The sequence below is a fragment of the Mastigoproctus giganteus genome, chromosome 5, assembly GCF_048544385.1.
Source record: "Mastigoproctus giganteus isolate SK-2022 chromosome 5, ASM4854438v1, whole genome shotgun sequence".
NCBI classification, from domain to species: domain Eukaryota; kingdom Metazoa; phylum Arthropoda; class Arachnida; order Uropygi; family Thelyphonidae; genus Mastigoproctus; species Mastigoproctus giganteus.
The window spans coordinates 236,215,597-236,239,927 of record NC_143579.1 but is presented as its reverse complement, the minus strand read 5'-3'; the positions used below and the strand labels follow the sequence as shown (position 1 = coordinate 236,239,927).

Here is a 24,331-nt window from a genome sequence, read left to right as displayed (position 1 = left end):
TATCCCTGATTTTATTATCCTTATACAGAATACCCAGCCACCAGAGAGCAGTCATCACCGAGGATAACTGCTACCTGATGCTCGTCTTTATGAACATGGAGTTGGGCCTAGGTCTACTGTACTGTCTGTGGTGACCGCACAAAATTCCCGCATCCTCTGGTAGAAGTGCTAGACCAGAGGGCGCCAGCAATCCCACCCCAAGCCGCCCAAGCCTGGGAGCCAGAAAAAAAAAAAAAAAAAAAATTACTAATAAAAAATAACGTTTACAAAAAAAAAATATTTATATATTAATAAAATAAACTAATAAATCTCTCCTCCCCGCACAGGTATTCAGGAATCAAAGCTTCCTACTCCTATGGGCAGAGAGAAAAAAAAAAACCCTTCCTGGTCCACAATCCCACACTTAGTTACTTACATAGTACCAGCAAACACAACAAAAATAAAAAAATAAAAAATAATAACAATAAATAAATACTAAAAAAAAAAACCTCTAGCTCCCACCCAAATCTCACCCTGGCAATTTATCCCGCACTATGTTAATTTCCACAGTGCCAGCAAACAAAAAAAAAAAAAAAAAAAAAAAAAAAAAGTAATTAAATAAATAAAATAAAAAAAAAAAAAGCAGGATAAGAATAGGATGGGGAGAGAGATAGGGAAAAAAAAATCTATACAGTAAATAGCTATTAGTTGTTTACTGTATAGATTTTATTTTCTTTCTCTCTCCCCCCATCCTATTATTATACCTGTTTTTTTTTTTTTTTTTTTAGAAAGAATAGAAAGAAATCCAGGAATTTTGACAAGGAGGGTTGCTCTGCAAGAGCACGTACTGAGTCATAGCAGTGTGTAGTGAATTTTACATTGCCAGTTACTGTACCCCTATCATATCCATTGTGTACAAGGTCTCAGCAATACAGACTACCCTCCTAGAGTGAACTTCTGTCAGTGAATGCGACAACAGTGTGTCCTGACCCCCCCCCCTTTTAAACAACATTTTGTTCATTGACGAAGCTGGGTTTACTCGTGATAGTATTTTTAATTTTCATAACTGTCACGTTTGGTCTGACTAAAATCCTAATGAAATTCATGCGTCACAACATCAGAAATGTTTCTCGTTGAATGTCTGGGCGGGACTACTAGGAGACCGTCTAATATTACCACAGTTTCTGCCAAACAGGTTAACAGGAGAGCTGTACCTTCAGTTCCTGCAGAATGTTCATCCAGACCTCCTTGATGATAATGTTCCGCTTCAGCAACCAGAACATGTGATTTATGCATGATGGTGCCCCACACATTTTGCTTGAGTTGTGACTCAGTATCTAACTAGAAGGTATGGTCAATGGTGGATAGGTAGAGGTGGGTCTCCCAGATCACCAGACTTAAATCCTATAGATTTTTGTATCTGGGGTCATGTAAAAACCTTGGTGTACATTTCTGACATTAACACAGCTGCAGAATTGCAGCATCTGATAGAAGGAGCCTTTCAGCAAATCAAAAATAACCCAAGAATGCCTGAGAGGATTTGCAACTTAGAATGTTAGTTCTAAGTTGCGAATCCTCTCAGGCATTCCAACTCAATGCAGAGAAGACTACAAAGCTGCGTATAGATGTAAGGACAGCATTTTGAACACCTTTTGTAACATCCTGTAACATGTAACATCTGTAAAATCCTGTGGTGTTGAAACCAAAAATTAAAATGTATTATCTTATGTTTAATAAAACCACCCATAGTAAAATTTACAGCTTTTTGCTAAACTACTGCTCCCATAGTCAGTGGTGGATCTTAACAGAAAATGTGCGTTATCTCAAAAATGGTTCATTTGCAGCCCGATGTTCACTGGGACTTTTTTGCTTATTTTAGTTTGTACTTTTCACCTTTAAATTATTGGCCATCATTTTTGAAACACCCTGTATATATAATTAGTTTTTGCTTATTTATTTTACATAGAGCTATTGTCATTCGTTTCAGAATCTGCCAGAAAAACACCAATCTGGATGTTCCTTTTATTCCCTGTAAAGTGGAATAAAATTTGATAATTGATTCTTCCATATTCAGCTGTTAACTTTGTAAATAATAGTGACATTGATGTTATCTTTTAACATTCTAAAGTCTAATATTCTAAATAAAGAATAACATTCTAAAATTATAGATTATAATTTATTATCATGTTTAAAAATGTGTTTATAAAGCTCTTTTCTGTGCAGTGGCGTATCCAGGTATCGTATTTGTAAGTGGCGTATTTGTATGTAAGAAATTGAATATGTCTATTCTTTCCGTTTCCACTATACATTTTTTATCTCGGTGTAAGCACCTCCAACATATTCAGGTATGTCATTCAGGGTATCTCTTTCCTGCTGTGCTTTTGTATATATCTTAATGATGAACTGATGACCAATAAACTGATATTTATTTGATGTATTGTTAAAATGAGGCTTCTACCTGTATGCAGTACTGAAGATGTGGCCTAACCATTTTCTTTTATAATAGGATAATCCAGGGCTTCTTAAACTCTAGGGGTCATTAAAAATTTTAGGGGGTTGCAGAAATTTAGGAAAAATAAAAAATTTTAAAAGGCTAATGGAGTTACTAATCACCCTTTCTTGAAAAGGTAACTAATATAAGCTATTAGAGTTTTGCACCTGCACTTACAGTCGAGAGTGTGGACTTACACAACAGTCAGAATTTGAATCACATTTACAAAAGTATGGTGGCATAACTTTGCTGGCTGAGCCGGTACAATTACGATTAGTATCCGAAAGAGGTGTTGAGAGTAATGGTATGATGTCATGATTTAGTGGTAAATATGAATTAGAAGTAAACAAAAATTAGAAGAATTACATTTCATTTATGCTTTCATCTATTGACAAACCTGTTGCGAAATTGTATCGTATAACTACACGAATTTCATTTTGCGACCATGATGCCATACTTGATATTTTTAATTGAATTGTGCTCAACAATTGCTGCATTTCCATTAATGATTATTACTATTCTCCCCCCTCTTGACACATTCTTTGAAATTACACCCACCTAAAGTCTCTACTGTTCTTAGAACTAACACACTGCAAAACTTTCCTTGTAACCATTGTACTACAAACAGCTATTGTTCCAAACATAATTGAAAGCAGCTCAGTTGTTATTCATGCAGGGCGATCTGATTGTTGATTTTCATGCGATCCTTCAACATTTTTTGGGTGAGTTTATCATCGTGGGAAACTAGTGTGTAACAGTATTTGAATTTTAATAGTACTGAAAATTTAAACTATGATAAAATTAATTATCATTATGGATAAATGGTTAAATTTAGTTTAAAAAGACAAAACAGGAAAAGATGATGATGTGATGGATGCTGAAATATCAGGAAGTAGTAAAATGACACAAGAATCAAATAAGGGCACACTCGCACGTACAAAAAAGAGGAAATATAATGAATTGTTTTCCCAATATGGATTTGCTTTTAACTGTAATCATGATGAACAGCAACCAGTCTTTAATTTCTAACGAAACTTTGGCCAATGAAAGTTTGAAGCCTGCAAAATTAAGAAGACATCTCAAGATGTCTTCTTAATTTTAACTGTAAACCAGTAGAGTATTTTGAAAGGCTCTTAAACTCCTTGAACAAGAAAAACAATTTTTCGAAAAATATGTAAGTGTTCAAGAAAAATATTTAATTGCATCTTATGAAGTGTCATATTTAATAACGAAAGCTAAAAACCATATACGATTGGTGAAGACCTTATTCTGCCTGTTGCAGTACAAATAACAGAAACATGGAAAAAAATATGCAGGCAAATTACATAAAATTCCTTTGTCAAATGACATGTTCAGTAAAAGAATTTCAGAAATTAGCAATGATCAGTTCCAGCAACTTATTGTAAGAATTAAAGAAAGTTCCAAATTTGCTATTCAGCTGGACGAGTTGGCAGACATTTCAGGCTTAGCCCTACTGTTAACATGTCATATATTATTATGATGGCAATGTACATGAAGACTTATTGTTCTGCCGGCCATTACATGGCCCTACAACAGGTGAAGATATTTTTCAGAAAGTAGATGAATTTTTCAAGGAAGAAGGTCTAGAATGGAGTAACTACATTAGTGTATGTAGGTGCTGGAGCAATGATAGGAAAGAATGCTGGATTTGTAGCCAGAATTAAATCTGCTGTTAATAAACATTACTTTTATTCATTGTGTAATTTGTCGAGAGGCACTTGTGGCTAAGAACATTTCTGCTGATCTAAATATTGTACTACAAGATGCTGTAAAAGTTATCAACTTCATTAAATGTCGTGCACTTAATAGCTGCCTTTTTGCAAATCTATGCAAGTATATGGGATCCAATTATGATAAATTGTTGTTGCATATGGAAGTAAGATGGTTGCCAAGGGGGGGAGCAAAGTTTGAGACGGCTAATAGAGTTAAAAAATAAAGTAGTGTTATTTTTGTCTGAAATTCACTTGGATTTTGCAAAACTTTTTCACAATGACATTTGGCTTTGAAAATTATCTTATTTATCAGATATATATGAGAATATGTCTCTGCAGGGAGAGAACACTAATATTTTCCTTCTGAAAGATAGTCCAAACATTTATGAAAAAAATAAACATGTGGAAGAGCGAAATGGAAAATGACTCATTTGAAATGTTTTCATGCATGGATGAGTTTATTAGTAGAAATAATTTCAGTTTTAATCTGATAAAGCAGATTATACTTGGTCATTTGCCAGGTGGGAAGGAGCAGCAGTGCGTAGCACACGCTTCTTGATTAGACCGGGGTTCGAGCCCGTCACCACCAAATACGGATGATGTGGAAAGGTCAGGGAATGACCACCGCATATCCCGGAGCAATATGGCCTTAGTTGCTAATGCTCCTAAAAACCAAATAATAACAAATAACTTGGTCATTTGATATGCGTGGAAAATCAGTTAAATATTTTTTTCCATTTTTTAAAACTGATCATTTTGATTGGGTTCAAAACCCATTCATTGTACAAATGGAGGAGTTAAAACATCTCTCATTGTATAGGCTCAAGAAGAATTTGCAGAGCTTTCTAGCAATGGAAAGCTTAAGCTTGAATTCTCGAAGAAATCTTTAAATGCTTTTTGGCTTCAGGTTAAAGATGAATATCCACTACTCTCTGATCTGGCAATGAGAGCACTTCTACCATTTGCCACCACTTATTTATGTGAGTCAGCATCTTCAACGTTGGTTCTAATGAAAACGAAATAACATTCTAGCCTTAACAACATTGAAGTTGCTATGAGACCTGCATTAAACAAAAATTTTGCCAAGATTTAATTTATTGTGCCGAAATAAACAAGCTCATCCATCTCATTAAAGAATTTTACATTTATGGTTGTTCTTCTGTTTGCTACATATTTAGTTGCACTTTTGTATTTTTTTATGTTTGTATTTTTTGAAAGGGAATATTTTTTGTAAAACTATAAATTTTAGTGTAATAAAGTTTTTGTTTAATACCACAATATGTACCTCAATGTACAAGGTAGAGATAAGTGTATTAAGGAAGGAATGTGTGACACACTTGCTAATAATCACCTATCCTCATGCTCACATCTGGTGAGTATGGGCTTGGCACACCATCATTCTGGATATCATCATTCTTTTTCTTTGTGATTCCTTTTCTCTCTCTCTCACAGGGTAAATTCAGAATTTTTTTTTTTTTTTTTTTTTTTTTGGCTGGTGCAGTATGTTTCAGGTTTCCTTGCATCATATGGCTAATAATAATAATAATAATATATTGTAATTGTATGAAAAAATGTAAATTTTAGGTTATGCCTGTCTGATAGAGGTTTGTTTTGGACCATATGTACCAGGGATTGCAAAAATTTTTCCATTGTAAAAAGGGATTGTGGGTGAAAAAAGTTTAAGAAGCTCTGGGATAAACAAACTTTATCTTATCCCTCTTGAGTTCCTGTATATCATTGACAAAACCCTCATGAGCTGTCCTAACTGTCCATTTTCATGCTTAGAAAACTTTCTGACTGCACAATTACCCCCAGGTCTTTTTAATTCTCCACCACCCTGATTGTGGTACCATACAGTTAATGTTATTCTGAGATTACTGCTACTACCCATATGCAGTACCTTGCATTTATCAGTGTTGAATTTCAGTTGCCTTTACTCAGCCCACCTGTCTAATCTTTCTAGATTTTGTTGCAGTAGCATAACCTGATTACTGTCATTAACCACCCTTCCAACTTTTGTATCATCTGCAAACTTAGACATTGTCTGATATGCCTTTATCAATATCATTACTAAATATAGAAAACAACAATGGGCACAGCACTAAACCCAAGGGAAATACACTAATAACAGTAGTCCAAGAAGAGCAGTGCCCTTTTATAATCACCTTTGGTAATGATGAAGAAAACAGCTGTGTTGTGAAACTAACAAATGTGTTTGTCAGTTTCTCAAGCATAAAGTCGTGACAATGTTAGGGCCAAGAACAGTGTGCAGAAATTCTAACACAGTGTTAGCCCTATGTAGCATGAGTAGTGCTGCAAAAACCATTGGGTGCTCACAGGAAGATGAGATACTGTGATCTGTTGTAGAAAGTCATTCTGATGCATATGAAGGATATCACTGCAAGTTAAAAGTTATGTTGAAGAAGATGGGTTCAGTTAAACTTGCCAGAGCTACCCATATGGTCCCTTTTCCTGTGTGTCTGTTTTTGTCAGGAAGCTGGTAGGGAGGTTGTGGTGTCTGAACACCCATATTCCACCCATTGAGTTTTGGTCTCTGTTATATTTTGTTTTTTGCTTATAGGCTTTCATGAAGTCTCCCCTCCCCCTTTATTTTCCCTGGTGCTTGTAATATTATTTTTTGCTGCAGAAATGCACAAAAGAAAGTCTTCTGGAAGTAATGGACAGTCCATTAATAAGAAAGTGATAAGAAGACATCTATCAATTAACTATCAAGCATTGATAGTAATTTGTTACATAGTACAGTGGGATTGATAGTAATGTTACATAACTTGTTATTACATTTGGTTTGCAAAAATCGATAGCATTAAATGGAGGGATGTTTTTTGATAAAATATAAAAAGTTGTTTATCTTACCAGTCTTTATTTATTATCTAGTACAGTGTATATAGTATGACTACAATATAAACACATATCAACCAATTTCAGTTTAGAAATTTAAAAACAAAATACAAATAAAAAAATAATAATAAATAAATTAAATAAATACAAAAACAGATTATAAACATTCTGGTCCATTTAAAAAAATTCCCAAATTTTTGTTGTTTTAAATCCTTGGCAGTTAAATTTTCAATACATTCTTATAACCTCTACAGTAATTTGTAGTATTCACTTTTCCCTTCCTTAAGTTCTAATGCACTCTGTAACACTTAAAAATTCACTGGTCATTGGCATAACTCTCTGGACCTCAATATCTTCATTATCAGAATTTTCCTCAGTGTCAGGATTATCTGGTATAATGCCGACCGGGCTGGCCGGGTAGGTAAAGTGCTTGCCTGGCAACTCAAAGGTCGCGGGTTCAAATCCCACCTCGGGCTTGGATCAAAGTACTGCAAAAATCTTGGGAGATGCATTATGGCCACAGAAGCCGATGCACCAACAACTAACTAAAAAAAAAAAAAACAAAAAAAATCTGGTATAATTCCATCGACTATATCCTTTACCAGGAGATCACTTGTTACCAGAAGATTTTCATCAATTTTTATCCATGCTTCAAACTTTTATGTAACATTAAATGAATTACTGGTATACTCTGGCACTACACTACTTTCTTCAGTATTTATCACAACACCTGGCTGAATAAATCCAGCTTTATGAAAACAGGTTTTGATTGTTTGGAAATTAAATCCCAAGTGCCAGCCATCATATTCTGCTTAACTTATCAGATGTGCTGCATCTAATAAGTTAATTCTTTTTGCTATGTCCTTAGCTTGGGCATCATTGCTCTTCAATTTGTGTAATAAATTTTCATTGCATTACACTCTGTACAATGCTTGCACGCGGTAAAACCATTGAGTCCTTGTTCCAAAAGTTGCACAATGGACGTTTTATTCACTGAAAAAATATGATACATTCAGCTACACATTTGGATGAGCTGTACAGTTGTCTAAGGTAAGCGCACTTTTTTTTATTGACTTGTGATAATTCTCTCTCCTGTTCCTTCTGAAAGTCAATGTAAATTTGACACACAATCCATACAATTGTTACTCTTATATTGAACTTGTAGTGTCCCCCCCCCCCCGTTGAAGACACATGGATGCTTACTTTTACCAATTAAGAAAAGCCTTTTTGTTTTCCTTTTCCTTTTGCCTGTTATATTGCACATAAGAAGTACAGTCACACTTTCTTTCTTTCTGCTTTTTTCCAGCTGTTGAATGTTCATTTCTGAATAAAATAGGCTTAGGCATTGCTCTAAAACAAACACTAATTTCATCAGTATTGAAAATACAGTGAAAACTAAATTCTTCCAATAAATTAGGTAAGACATTTTCCACCCATTTTTGTGCTAAACCTATATCAGATTTTTCTCTGATGCTTTTTTTTTTTGTACACAATGTTGTGTTTTTCCTCCCACCTGCTTAGCAACCCATTTGTAGGCTTAAAACCATTTATACAGAGTTCATTAACAAATTTCTTTGCCTTTTTCCATAGGATATTTCTATGGACAGGAGCATTTTTTTAATCTTGCATTTGTGAACTATCTCAGAAGCTCTTCTTCAACAAGTTCATTCTGTTCATTCTTTCCACATCTTTTCCTTTTCCTGTTCGAATTGTCATTTTCAGTCACTCCTAATTCATGTGATTTTCTATTCTTTAAAAGTTTATGCAAAAGAGGCAGTGGGACAGTTTTAATTCAGCTTCTCTCTGACTACACTTAGAATTTTGTTCTTTTCACTCAAAATTAAATCTATGTTTCTGTAACATTTCTAAGAAAAATCTCAGTTCACGCCTCTGCATACATTAATTGCAAACTAAACTCAAATCTGTTCATGGAAAGCAGACAGTGGATACTGTACTATACATACGCACAGTAATCATGTGATCTTACTTCATGTAAGATCACATGAAGCACATGTGGGAAAATTTCAAATGTGTTTGCAAATTAAACACCAATAACTTGTACATAGTTGTAAAACTTTACAATAGTGTGTTAGATTGCTCCATTCCTCAAATGTATAGCCCAGTAGCAAAAGCATAACTTTCTTGATTGTTCACTTGCTTTTGTTTATGGGCACTCTACTTCTTTTCCAGAAGGCTACAGATGTGGCAGGAATTATAAGTTAAAAGGCATCACTTTCACATAACAAGGGGGCAGGGCCGTAAACATTATTTGGCATGGTTGAAGGTTGTAAATAATTGCAAATTTCTGATTATATACAATTTTTGGTTTTCTGAAAGACATCTTTCTCCTAATTGAAGTGAAAAATGATAACAGTAAATGACAGTATGATCATATAAAGTTATAAAGTGGCAGTATTTATATACATAATAATAATTTATTTATCCCTATTTTATGTTACATTTTTTTTTTTTTTTGGGAGCAAAAAGGGAGGGAGAACACATAAGCCAGTGGCTTTTTAGGGGGTGTTTGCTTAAAAAATTATGAATATACAAATATACAATTGAAAAATGTACAGTTCCGAAATTTTGCAGGTAATGTTCAACAGGAAAGACATAAATAAATTGGAGTTTTTTTGTACATTTCTTTACAGAAGACTTCAAAAAGCATCACTACTTATAACATCATTGTGAACATTTTTACAATTAAATGAGAAGAGAAAAGAAAAATGATGAGATACATGCACAGAAATTTACAAACTATTTGCCAATTGCCTCCTTTAACATTTGTACATTATTTCCATGTTGGTGTTTTTAAAATCCAGGTTAAGTGGAAGGTAATTTGAATCAGACATCCCTGGTGATGTGTTTAATTAGTAGTTTCTTGAATTGATTTAGTGAAGTGACATTTTTGATTTTTGCAGGAAGTTTGTTCCAGGTTTAAGCACCTCTGTATTTTATGCTTTTCTGACCTATGGCTTTTCTGAAAAGTGGAATCTTCAGGTTTGGTTTCATTACTTAGATTGTATGATATTTCTTCTTCATCTGTGGTTATGAAAAAGGATCTGAAGAGAGGGGGAAAGTCTGCTGTCTTCATAGCATTGTAAACAAGGATTGCTTCGGCTTTCTGCAATAGTTGGTAGATGCTTAGGAGTCTCACTTCCTTGTATCTCGAACTAACCGATGTGTTCCAGGGAAGGCCCAAAATTGAACGAACGCATCGATTGAGAATGGAGTTGATTCTTGCGAGGTTTTCTTGGCTGGTGAGATGATTCCATAGGTGAGGTGTGGCTGAATTAAAGAAAGGAATACTTGTCTGAGAAGAGAAGGAGACACCCAGGCAGAGGCCCTGGCAAGTATTCTCGCTAGTGACGAAGTTTTCTTTCATAGGGTTATCATTTGTTTTGCCCAATTTAGCTTATCATCTAGCCAGATTCCGAGAAACTTGGTTTCATTCACCCTTTCAAGTTGTTTTTCTTTGTATGTTATGTCTAAACCAATATTTAGTGGTTTGTTTTTCGTTCTAAACACCATATTTTTCTGGATTCAGTATAAGCTGATTCTTTTGAAGCCAATTATGCATCACAGAAAGCAAGGCAGAGATTTTGAGTTGGAGCTCATTAGGGTCTTTATCTGTGATTAGGATGGAAATATCATCGGCATACGCTACTAGGTGAGAAGATGGAAGAAGAGAGAGAAATTCATCGATGTATAGAACAAATAGGATAGGTCCAAGAAGTGAGCCTTGAGGTACTCCCCTGGAGAAATAACAGATGTCAGAGTATGATTGATTTGTTCTTATGACAAATGGCCGATTGGTAAGGTAGTTTTCAAGGAGAAGGTTAATTTTCCCTCTCAAGCCAAGGTTATTGAGTTTGTTAAGTAGAATAGTATGGTTTATGCAATCAAAAGCTTTAGATAAGTCAAGAAACAGTGCTATAGCATAGTGACCCTTTTCATTTTCAAGGCTATCAATGATCCTTGAGCAGAAGTCAACAATTTCAAGATCAGTGAATCTTTTAGCATACTGTTGTTGATGGATGAGCTGATTTTCTTCAAGAAAACCCATGAGTCTGCTATGAAGAATTTTTTCGGGTAATTTTTGTTCGGGTTGAATTTCGGGTTGAAAGTTGTTGATTGAGTTACAACGGTTTCCCTTTGGAACAGGAATGATTATTGCTTTTTTGAATTGTGAAGGGAATTTACCAGATTGAAAGGAGAGATTGAATATATACTTCAGTGGCATAAGAATTGAGCTAAGGACCTTTTTCAGCAGAGACGGAGATATTTCATCAAAGCCAGGGGCTCCTTTTTCTTTCAATTGATTCCCTGCTTCTTAAATCTCTTGATCGGAGAGAGGAACGAGAAAAAAAGAGTTTCTGACTGATTACTTGGCATATTCTCTCATTTCATTGTCTCTGAAGTCAAGTTCATCTTGAAAAAGGTTATTCACACTTGAATTAAAGTGGTTACAGAAGGCAGTAGCTTTTAGCTTGTCATCTGAAACGAATACCTTGTTTTTCAACTACATCTCCAACGTAGCTCCGTGATTTCAGTTTCCTTCCCAGTAATAGTTTGTTCAAAACTGTCCATTTTTTCTTGCTTGTTATGATACCTGTAAGTTGAGAACTGTAGTACTGTATTTTCTTTTCTCTGACCGAATGCAGTCAGTGACTATGTTTCTGTATGTTGTGTATTTAATTTTATCTGCCTCGATTCCTGTTGCTCTAGCAATTCTTGCAAAGTTGTCTCTTTTCTTTAACATATTACAAATCTTGTTTGAGATGAACGGGCATATTTTCCCTCTTGGCCTGGTGGCCTTTTTATTCTCTGGGTTCCTGATATATGACACATTGCAAGATCAGGATAATATAAATGGTTTTAGATTTTTATTTTTGATTATAGTAAATGACTGATAATAATAACGAGCATTTACTGTATATGCAAGTTGTTACTGGAGTAACAAATGTCCAGTAACAAATGTATAAAATCAAAAATATATCCCTGTTATAAAATTTGCTTGCCAGAATTTTATTTTTATTACATTTCAGTATGATGTTTTCAAACCTTATTTATGATTCATATGTGTTAAATATGGTATTGATTACAACTAGGGCTTACAATATCGGGATATCAGTCTTTTTTCCGGTATTCAAATACCGGTATTGATACAAAAATACCAGTTTTTCAGTACTAATTTAAAAAAAAAATAGCTTATAATTTAATCACATAAAGGTTATAAAATCATCTTTATGTGATTATGATGTCCTTATCTCTACTAGCAAATGTTCGATAAATCATCGTTAGGACACCATGCAACATTGCAACCCGTCCACAATTCTCGGACAACTTTGTGTCTGACCGTATCATAACTCCCAAGTCCCGTTCCTCCACTACTGACTTTAGTTCAGCTCCACCAAGTGTATAAGTTATTTTGGGGTTGCTGTTCCCCGGGTGCTATCCATCTAAGGATTTTCCCTATGATTCCACACTGCTCCAATTTATAAAGTAACCGCTTATGTGGTTACTTTATAAATTGGTATCTTTGCTGATATCTAAATAAACAATGTCGAAATTATTCTCTAAATCCAGCTCACAAGTGACCTGTCAAAATGGCTAACCAGATTTGTTAAACATTATTTTCCCTTTACAAAACCATGCTGTGTATCCTACAGAATTCCATTTCCATCTAAATGATCCTGAATTCCACCCTTGATCATTGCCTCCATGATTTTCCCTACTACTGAAGTTAGACTGGCCGGTCGGTAATTTCCTGTTATACTCCTAGAACTGCCTTTATGTTCCAATTTACACCAATCCAACAGAATCTCTCCTGAGTCCAGTGATGCTCTCATAACTAGCCTTAATGGTTCAATGCACTTACTTGCCCCCTCCTTTAAGATTATAGGGTATATGCTGTCAACCACAGGAGCCTTACTCGCCTGTGGGTGCAAAAGTTTTCTTATTAAATCAACATGTGAAATTTCAACATCATTAATTACAATTTTTTTCAACTTCACTCCCATAATTTCTCATTGACGTGAAGGGTTTTTCTTCTATAAATATTGATGCAAAGTAACTGTCAAGTTCATCTGCAACATCAGTTGGGGTATCTAATACTATTCCACACAGTTACATATGTATCCGATCTGATTTGTCCTTCTCTTCTTGCATTTATATACATGAGGAATTCCTGAACTGTACTCTTTGCTCTCTTTATTCCTTATCCCCACTCTTTGCTCTCTCTCCCAGACTCAGTAAAGATGCTATAGGGAAAATTATACTTCTCTGAATAAAACGTCTTTCTCCTTCAGAAAATGATGAACATAATTCAACCATGGAAGACCAACATGGAACAGAACATCAGTGTTCCGCAAATTCTTTCCGAAATAAGAAATTGCCCGACTCCAATGAGATTTTAAATGATGAACTTGAGTCAGAAATTAATGAAACACTTTTAATTATTTTTGCTAAAAAAAGTTCAAAGCCTAGAAAATATGGACTGAGATCATCTACGATTATCTCAGTACAATAGTACCAGAATATAATCCGAAAGGGCATTTTCTGCGGCTAATCAAATAATGTATGTACCATAATTAGATCCATTTTAAATGATCATACTATTGATTGCTTATGTTTCTTAAGAGCTCACTTTATTCGGACAGGTAGTGTGGATGCTTAAACATAACTAAACTTTGGCGCCTCTGTAGCCAGGTGGGCAGGAGCAGCAGCAGTGCATAGCACACGCTTCTTGATTAGGCCGGGGTTCGAGCCCGTTACCATCAAATACGGAGGATGCGGAAAGGTCAGGGAATTGATCGCCGCATATCCCCGGAGCAATATGGCCTTAGTTGCTAATGCTCCTAAAAACTAAAAAATAACAATATAACTAAACTTTGTAGTAACAATGTGTATTTTTTGTTTTTGGAATAACTGTATTTTTAATGATTTTTTTTTTCAGAATATTTATTATTGTAATAAATGTTTATTCGAAACTTGGATTCAAGTAATTACAGTACTGTACTTGTTTTTTCCTTACTTGATTAATAGTCATAAAAATTTATTGAGAAAAACGTTTGTTTTTGGAATACACCAGTATCCCGGTTTCATAAATTAAAAATACCGAATACTGGTATTTTGACCGGTATTGTAAGCCCTAATTACAACATCAGATTCATTTCTGATGTACATATTAGGTGTAATAGTAATAGCCATATAGTGCAAGGAAGCCACAGGTTTTTGCTGCACTGGCTGGGGGGAAAAAAGCAACTAGATAAGAAAATACAAATTATTTCCTTCTCTCCTCGCATAGGTGTCTATCCAGTTGACCTTTAAATTTATTCAAACTGTCAGCCTCAACTACCTGTGAACTCAACCTGTTCCAGCAATCAACGACTCAATGACTAAAAAAAAACTTCCTACAATCTAATCTGCACCTTTTCCCCTGTAAGTTGAATTTATGCCCCCGAATTCTGGAATTCTGTATAACAGTGAAAATTACTCCTTCATTCATTTTACTAATCCCTCCCAGAGCATTATAAACCTCAATCACATTACTTCTGAAGTGTGGGCACCTCCGTAGCCAGGTGGGCAGGAGCAGTAGTGCATAGCACATGCTTCTTGATTAGACCGGGATTTGAGCCTGTGACCACCAAATACGGAGGATGCAGAAAGTCAGGGAATGACCACCGCATATCCCCAGCCCGAATAAAGGGTGAGGGTTGGCATCAGGCCGTAAAAATTGCATGCCAAAACAATAAAAACGCTGACCCCATATAATAATGGGAAAAGGCGAGAACAAAAAAAAAAAAAAAAACATCTGAAGTGCCTTTTTCCAAACTCTGTAGTCCATATGTACAGAGTCTTGCTTCATGCAGTCACCCTTTTGCCCGATCTCACCATGCTAGTTGTAAATCTTTGGACCCTTTCAAGAAGCTCAATTTCTTTTTTTCAGATGAGGTCTCTGTACTTGAACACAGTATTCCAATTGTGGTCTTACAATTGCCTTATACAGTAGGACTATGACTTCCATATCTCTACAGGATAATGTTCAGTAAATCATCGATAGGATGCCATGGGCTTTCCTGGCGGACTGTTTATGCTGCTCAGAAAACTTCATATCTGTCCATATTATGTAACCCCCAGTCGCTTTCTTCCTTTACTGTTTTTAATTCAACCCTACCAAGTGTATAATTTATTTTGGGGTTGCTATTCAAGTAAGACCTTGCATTGCATTTTGCTGCATTAAAACATAGCTGCCACTTTTCAGACCATTCTTGTAGCCTGTTCAAGTCATCCTGAAGGAGCACTGCTTGGTACTGATTATTAATTACTTTACTAATCTTTACATTGTTTGCAAATTTTGACATCAAGCCTTCTATCTCATTGTCAATGTCATTTATGAAAATCAGAAACAACAATTGTCCAAGAACCAATCCATGGGACCCCATTTCTGACTTACCACCACTCTGAAGAATATCCATTAATCACAACCTTCTGCCCTGCAGCCACCCACCTTAGAATTTTTCCAGTAATTCCAACATGTTCCAGCTTATACAATAACTTTTCAATGGACTGAGTCCAATGCCTTGCTAAAATCCAAATAGACTGTCAAAATTGTTCTCTACATCTAGCTCATGAGTAACTGACAAAATAGCTTACTAAATTAGTTAAACATGATTTTCCCTTAAAAATCACGTATGTCCTTCAGAATGCCATATCTATCTAAATTTTGAGCAGAAAAAGACAGCATGGAAAAGTTAGAGCGATAAAAAGTACTGAAGCCTATAACAGCTACAAATTGATCTGTAATGGTGCCACAAAAAAGATTAGGCTGGCAAAGGCAGATTAGAAATTGCTGGCAAAGAGAGCAAAGAGGGGGGGATAAGGAATTCACATATATAAATGCAAAGAAGAGAATGACAAATCAGATTGGACCCTTATGTAGTGGACGTGGGATAGTATTAGATACCCGTGCTGAAGTTGCAGATAAACTCAACAGTTATTTTGCATTGATATTTACAGAAGAAAAACCCTTTATGTCAATGAGAAATTATGGGTGTGAAGTTTTAAAAAAATGTGATTATTGATGTTGAAATTTCACATGTTTATTTAATGAAACTTTTTTAGGCTCAAAAGTTTTTAAAAAAACATTTGAGCCTACAGGCCAGTAAGGCTCCTGGGGTTGATGACATATACCCTATAATCTTTAGTGAGGTGGCAAGTGAGTGCATTGCACCATTGAGGCTAATTATGAGAGCAATCACTGGACTCAGGAGTGATTCTGCTGGATTGGAAAAGTACCAATGTGTCTTCAGTACATAAGGGTGGTTTTAAGAGTGAAGTGAGGAAATTACCAGCTGGTTAGTCTAACTTCAGTAGTAGGGAAAATCATGGAGACTATGATCAAGGATGGAATTCAGGATCATTTAGATAGAAATGGAATTCTGAAATATACTCAGCATGGTTTTGTAAAGGGAAAATAATGTTTAGCTAATCTGGTTAGCTATGTTGACAGGGTCACTCAAGAGCTGGACTTAGGGAATAATTTCGACATTGTTTATTTGGATTTAAGCAAAGCATTTGACTCAGTCCCACATGACTGGTTACTTTATAAGCTGGAACAGGTTGGAATCACAGGGAAAATTCTTATGGATAGTTGGATGGCTTTAGGGCAGGAGGCAGATGGTTGTGATAAATGGTTATTCCTCAGATTGGGTTGATGTAAGAACTGGGGTTTCCCAAGGATCAGTATTAGTACTATTTTTGATTTTTGTTTTTGATTTTCATAAATGACATTGATGAAGGGATAGAGAGCGTGATATCTAAATTTGCATATGATGTAAAGGTTGGTAGAGTAGTTAATGATCATAACCAAGCAGAGCTTCTTAAGAGTGACCTAGATAGACTTCAGGGATGGTCGGGAAAATGGCAGCTATGCTTTAATCCAGTAAAGTGTAAGGTAGTGCACCTGGGGAACAGTAACCCCAAAATAACCTATACACTTGAAGGAGTTGAACTAAAGCTGGTAGTGGAGGAAAGGGACTTGGGAGTTACGATACGGTCAGACATGAAGTTCTCTGAGCATTGTAGACTGGTTGCAAGGAAGGCCCATGGTGTCCTATCTATGATTTATCGAACAATTGCTAGTAGAGATAAGGATGTCATAATCCCATTATATAAAACTATTGTTAGACCACACTTGGAATACTGTGTTCAAGTATGCTTGTTGAAAGGGCAAAAGGTTGTCCATATGAGGAAAGACTTCGAATATGTGAGTTGCAGAGCTTGGAAACTAGGCACCTTAGAGGAGACTTGATTGAGGTGTTTAAGGCTCTGAGAAGCATAAGCAATGAATGAGGATAAAATTTTCATGGTTATAAATGATTCGAGGACAAGGGGCCGTAATTTCAAGGTGGGGGGAGGGATGTTTAGACTGGATTGCAGGAAGTTTTATTTTAGCCAACAAGATATAAATTACTGGAAAAAGTTACCTACATGGGTGGTAGGGGTGACAGTTTGGGGAAATTAAAAGGTCAGCTGGATAATTACCTACAGGAGAAGGAAAACGCATAGATTGTAGTTGTCTATTTCCTTTCCTTTTCTCTTATTAATTATTATTTTTAAAATTTTCTTATTTTATTTTATTTTTTGTTATTTTATTTTATTATTATTATTTTTTTTTTTTTTCTTTTTGGCGGGTGCAGCATAAGACATAGGCTTCCTTGCACCATGTGGTCATTGCTAATAATAATACTAAATGTCCCTGGATTGGACTCTTAATTATTGCTTCTAAGATTTTCCCTACCATTGAAGTCAGACTAACTGGTCTGTAGTTACTAACTTCACTCTTGAAATTGCCTTTATGTATTGGTCTGTTGGCACTTCTCCAATCCAAATACTGTAATTAACTTTAATAGTACAGTACACTCCCTGGTGGCCACCCTCAAAATTACTGGGTACATGCCATCAGCATGAATTGTTGAGGAGGCTTCCATCCTGCAGTGGGTTGATAATGGCTGCACTTTACCTTTTATATGCCATCAAATGTTCATGTATTTTCAGTTCGAGTGTGTTTCTGAAAAGCAGTGTTTAAATTAAAAACACTTAAATAGAACCAATTTTCCCATTAAAAAAAAAAAATATGGAAGAAGTTGGGAGGGTGTCTCAAATGATAGATAATTTCTAATGAAAATTCCTCTTATATAGCAAACTACTGCATATGTGGTGGTCTGTGCTTGTTAATGGGCGAGATTGCTTCAACAGGGATGGGATACACTTAAATAGAAGAGCTGCAAGAATATTTGCAGATGCTATCGAGGCAATGTTAGGTGGGTCGGAAAACTGCCAGCTTTGGGGGGGATTCACAGGCTAATAGATTAACAGTAGCTGAAGGCAGAGGTGGAAATGATTCTTGCACTGCTTCAATTGTAATGAGCAGCAGCCTGGAAAGCCAATTGCTGGGGGTTTCAGGAATTGCTGGGGGTCATGAAAGAAGTAAATACATGGGCTGTGTTAGAGTAAGAACAGGTGCATGCATACTTATGCTAGGAGTACAGTAAATAAACTTGAAAGATATCCAAGGCGGATATTGTTGGGATATGTGGTGCCACTCGGATATAAAGGATGCAGAAGTGGAATTTTGGGAGTATAGTGTGTACAGAAAGGATATGAAGGGAGGAGGGGTAATGCTGTTAGTTAAGAAACACAAAATCTAAGGAAAATGCATCCAGTTGACATAGATGGACAGCACAATGTTGAGTCAGTTTGGTGTGACATAAGCACTGGTAAAGCAAAAATGAGGGTAGGAGTTTGTTTTAGGCCTAATGACTCTGATGAGTACAATGAACAATTATACAGAGAAATAGTGGGCCAGTAAATTAGTGTGTCTTATAATGGGGGATTTTAACTTCCCAGATATAGACTGGAACTTGTGAGTTGGTCATTCACACACTAGCAAGGCTTTTGTGGATTTATTGGATGATTGTTTTCTACAGCAGCATGTTACAGAGGCAACAAGAAGGAGTAACACTCTTGATTGGATTATCAGCAGTGATTATTCATGTATTAAGAATTTACAGATAAAGGAACCACAGGTGGCAGTGATCACAGTATACTGATGTGGGATTCACTTAAAGATATACCTACCATCAGGGGTAAAGGGAAGGGTTTTTGCTTTCATAAAGGCAACTACAGTGGTCTCGGAGATTTTTTAGGTTCTATACAGTGGCCCCAACTGATGATATTACCAACAGCAAATTCTAAATGGGAAGCTTTCAGGGAAGTAATTTTGGAAGCACTAGGCATTTTGTTCCAACTAAGAAATACTGCTCTAGGTTTAGGCCCAAATGGATGTCTCATGAACTAATGAAACTCCTGGCAGAGAAGAAAAATGCACGGGATGCATATAAATTGTCAGGTGACACAGAAGCCCATGGTAGATACAACTGGTCTGTAATCAAGTCACAAAGGAGGTTAGGCAAGTGAAGGCAGATTATGAGAAATCTTTGGCAAAGGAGGCAAAGAAAAACAGCAAAGACTTCTTTACTTAAATAAACTCTAAAAGGAAGGGGATGAATCAGGTTGGTCCACTTGATATCAATGGTTTGACTGTAAATGATCATTCTCAGATAGCTGCTGAACTAAATGAGTATTTTGCATCTACATTCACGCATGAAGAGTTATTCAAGTAGGAGAGGGCCTGATGTTTATCAAACTCTAAAAAAAAAAAAAAAGGTAAAGTGCAGCCATTATCAACCCACTGCAGGATGGAAGCCTCCTCAACAATTCATTGTGAGGGAAATGGACCATAATCTGCCACGCTGGTCCAGTGCGGGTTGGCAGATCAACCATATTCAGCAGTCAGGGGCTTTAACTCCGGTCTACTCAAAGAACGTGTACTACTGCACTCCCGCTCCTGACCACTCGGCTACGGGATCAAACTCTAATAGGGAGTTAAATGATTCTGTAATAACTGAGAGCAAAGTGGAGGAGAAATCATTGAAGTTAAACATAAGAAAGGCACGTGGGATAGATAGGATCTATCCAGTTATATTAAAGGAGGTGGCAAAGGAAGTAAGCAAACCCTTAGCCATAATTATGAGAGCATCCTTGGACTTGGGAGAAGTCCCCATGGATTGGAGATGTGCAAATGTATCTCCACTTCACAAAAGGGGGGGGGATGATAGGGTGACATGAGTAATTACAGACCTGTTAGTTTGACTTCTTTTCCAGGGAAAATAATGGCGTCACTGGTTAAAGAAGCATTGCAGGATCATCTAGACAAGGCAGCTGTAATAATTCAGACACAGCATGGGTTTGTCAAGGGAAAGTCTTGACTGACCAATTTGATTGGATATTATGATGTAGTCACAAAGGAACTGGGTGCAAAAAAATATTATATACTTGGATTTCAGGAAAGCTTTTGATACTGCTTAATGTCAAAGTTTGCAGATGTTATAAAGGTTGACAGGGTTGTTAATAACAGTAATGACAGTATGCTGCTGCAACAGGATCTGGAAAAGTTGAGCAAATGGGCTGGGAAGTGGCATCTGAAGTTTAACATTGACAAATGCAAAGTACTGCATATGGGTAGCAGTAACCTAAGAGAAATGTATCAACTGTGTGCTACACTGACAGTGATAGAGAATGAAAAGGACCTGGGGTAATTGTGCAGGCAGACAGGCTGCCAGAGTAGATCATGGGGTCTTGCTAATGATATACAGGAATTTTGAGAGCAGGGATAAGGAGGTGATTATCTCCTTGTATGAGGCAATGGTCAAGCCACACCTTGAGTACTGCATACAGGTCTTGGAAGCCTCATTTTAAGATGGATGGCGAGTTGCTAGAATGAGTACAGAGAAGGACAACAATACTGGTGAAGGGAACAAAGGGGTATTCTTATGAAGAAAGGCTTAAGTTCTGCAAATTGCAGCTTCTGAAGACTAGGCACCTGCAAGGTATCTGATTGGGGTGTATAAGGTCTTTTATGGATTGAGCAGGCTCAATGCTGATGGGATTCTTCCTCTTGTTAAGATTACATACCTGAGGGGGCATAGATTCAAACCAAGGAAAGGCAGTTGTAGAATAGCTGTGCGAAAGTTTGCCTTTAGCCAGTGGGTAGTTGATTATTGGAACAAACTTCCATCTGTTGTTGTGGAAGTTGATGGCTTAAATAAATTCAAAGCAGAACTAGACAAACATTTGGAATGAATGGATCAGTGAAATGGAAAGGTTTTTTTTTTTTTCTTTTGGTTAATGCTATATAAGCTTGCTTTCTTGTATCGTGTGCCCCTGCTAATGCTAATATGAATCACACGGAGGATGAAGTTTAGTACACAACTACTGCAGCTGTGATTTCTTATTTCATGCTTTTATCTTTTTTTTTTTTTTTTTAATTTGCTATTGGATTTTATAGTTAGTTTTAATTTGGGCTTCTTTTCTTTTCTTAAACTGAAGATAAGGCTAATAAGTAAATGAAATTGGTTTTACTTTTTATTATTACAGTATAGAAAAATGCAAAGTTACAATTCAATATTGAGAAATTTAAATGCAACCAATTTAAATTATAAATATTTAAATTGGTGGCATTTATAATAAATAATAGGCTTGGAATCTAGTTAATTTTTTTTTATTCTAGTCTAAAGAAAAAATTAATGTTTTCATGGTGGCATTTTGTGAGGCTGTTGCTGCAAGTTTCTATAGTGTAAAAGGCATATGCTAGTATATCTGTTTTGATGATTATTGCCATCTCATTTGTGTATGGCTTTACAACCCACTGACAATTTCACTAAAAGTATGAGCCTCATGCTACATGGTAGAATAACTAACATCTATTAGTGCAATTGCATCAGTTTAATTCGTAGCCATTTACCAAAGTAGTTAAATTGGCATCCTTTTAATTATATCTCATATCGCGAATACCTACTTTGGTAGATGGCTACGAGTTAAACTGATACTATTGCACTAACCTATATGTTAGCTATTTAACCACATAGCATGAGGCTCTTTCCCTAAAATACTCTATAGTCTATGCTACTGCATCAGGAATTTCTCATATTGTGGAGTTATACTTCATAACTGGATTGTCACTATTGCAACACCAGGGTACCTTCCCACCCACTGATGAGAAGCCAATAAGGTTCGAAACAGTACTGTCTGGGTGATGGTATCTACTGAGAGTAAGTAACAGTAGTCTTCTCCACTGGTGAAGTGTTACTTATTCGAGGTAGTACAATACCATGACAACTTGTTGTGAAGGTGTTCATAATATGAGATATAATTAAAACAATGCCAACTACTTTGGTAGATGGCTATGAATTAAACTGATGCTATTGCACTAACCTATACATTAGTTATTCCACCACACAGCATGAGGCTCTTGTCCTAAAATACTCTATAGTAACTAACTATTGTAACTTTCAACCAATATTCTGCATTTTGGTTCAATTTTTAATTACAGTAATAATCAGATAAATGTTCTTCTAAGTGTTATTCTAGTTGAGCGATAGTAATTAAAATCAGCTTTTAAATGTGTTAACTGTGTATAAATAGCCCTGAAACTGTGCCGTCTGGGTGGTGGTATCCATCTGAGAATAAGTAACATTAGTCTTCTCCCTAGGTGAAGCGTTACTTATTCGAAGTAGTGCAATATCATGGCAACTCGTTGTAAAGGTATTCACAATATGAGATATAACTTAAAACGATGCCGTTTTACTAATACTCTGATTTATTCAGATATAGCTATGTATTTCTGATGCGCTTGCACTATATTTATACATAGTCTAGACTCCTCCATAGCTTGAGGCTTATGCCCTAAACGCTTTGAGTGAACTGTTAAAGTTTTTTATGTCAAAGTTTGAAAGCTTTAAAGTTTTGTTTATTTGTTGACTTTTCATCATCAGAGAGAACTTATATATACATATTTTTTTTCTTTTTATATAGGAAACGACTGAAAACTGTGTTAAGCAGTAATTTTGCACTGTCTTCTGATGATCTAAGCAATCTGTTATCAAATGCTACTAATGTGAATCAAGCAAAACTGGTATGCTATAATGGTAGTATCGTCACAGTTTATTATTGTGGACAGAATCCATATTTCTTTGTTGTAGATGGTGTATATTTTCCCACTGTATATTTGCTCTGGAGGTTTCCAAATTTGTTACCCATTGTAGCTACATGGCCGCCAGTGTTTGAGAAATTGTCTGGTGGAGCTGATCTAATGCTTCCTGGAGCAGTCATAAAATCATGCCAAATAGAAAACTTGAGGAAAGGTGACACGTGTTCAATAAGATTAGTGGACTGTGGTGTACCTATTGCTGTTGGGACTGCTGTTGTAGGTCAAGAATCTTTTTTGTCTGAAGAAAGAAAAGGTAAAGCTGTACTAATTAGTCATATTTATAAAGATTATCTCTGGGCATCTGGGGATAAGTCGCATCCTCCTACATTACTTGAATCTCCTTTTTCAGATCCATGTTCAGAATCAAACATGCAAGTAGAGGAAGAAGAAGAGGAGGAGGAAGAAGAAGAAGAGGAGGAGGAGGAAGAAGAAGAGGAAGAGAAGGAGGATGATGATAAAGTACATACAAATGAAGATCTTTTAGAAAATGAAGAGAGGATTTCCGAACTACATCTATGTGAAGCTGTAGAAATACCAGAAAATTCCCATGAAAAGGAAGATATTGAAAAACATGATGTTCCAGCAGTAGAAACAGTAGACTTGAAAGAAAACCCCAAAATAGATATGGATAATCTGTTAATGAAATATTTTATGACAGTATTAAAAGTGATGGGTAAAAAAATTGAAGTTCCAATACTAACAAGTACGTTCTATCGATCCTACGTACTCTCTTGTTGCTCTCAAGGAGAAAAGTTGGACATTAAAAAAACAAGTTATAAAAAACTTTCTACTTTTTTGGAAACCATACAAAAAACTGGACTTATAAAGGTACAAGAATTAACCAAAGGTGTTGAAAGCATTGTTTTTATTGACACTGCTCACAATGACCTAATGTCATATATTCCTGATCGTACTGTTGTGCTTCAGCTGAAAAGCCAGATGGAATCTGCTGCAACTGGGAGTTCCTCCACAGATAATTCTCAAAGTAGTTACCAACTTCCAGATATTAAAGAACTGTATACAATAACAGCTAGCGTCTTTCCACTCTTCCGATCTCAGAAGTTAAGGTATGTAATTTTGTTACTTTGAATTTAAGATTGCAGTTTTGATTAATAAACTAATTCTTTTTGTGCTCTGTTGCATTGATTGAAGTTG

At 35.9% G+C, this 24,331-nt stretch overlaps 1 protein-coding gene across 1 annotated transcript in view; it reads left to right on the top strand.

The window, feature by feature from the left end:
• eIF2D (eukaryotic translation initiation factor 2D) overlaps positions 1–24,331 on the top strand; it is a 77,979-nt gene that overhangs the window by 6,434 nt on the left and 47,214 nt on the right. Inside the window, exon 2 of the mRNA XM_090373822.1 lies at positions 23,002–24,243. Within this exon, the coding sequence (XP_090229948.1) occupies positions 23,002–24,243 (1,242 nt within the window). The remainder of the gene's footprint in view (positions 1–23,001; positions 24,244–24,331) is intronic.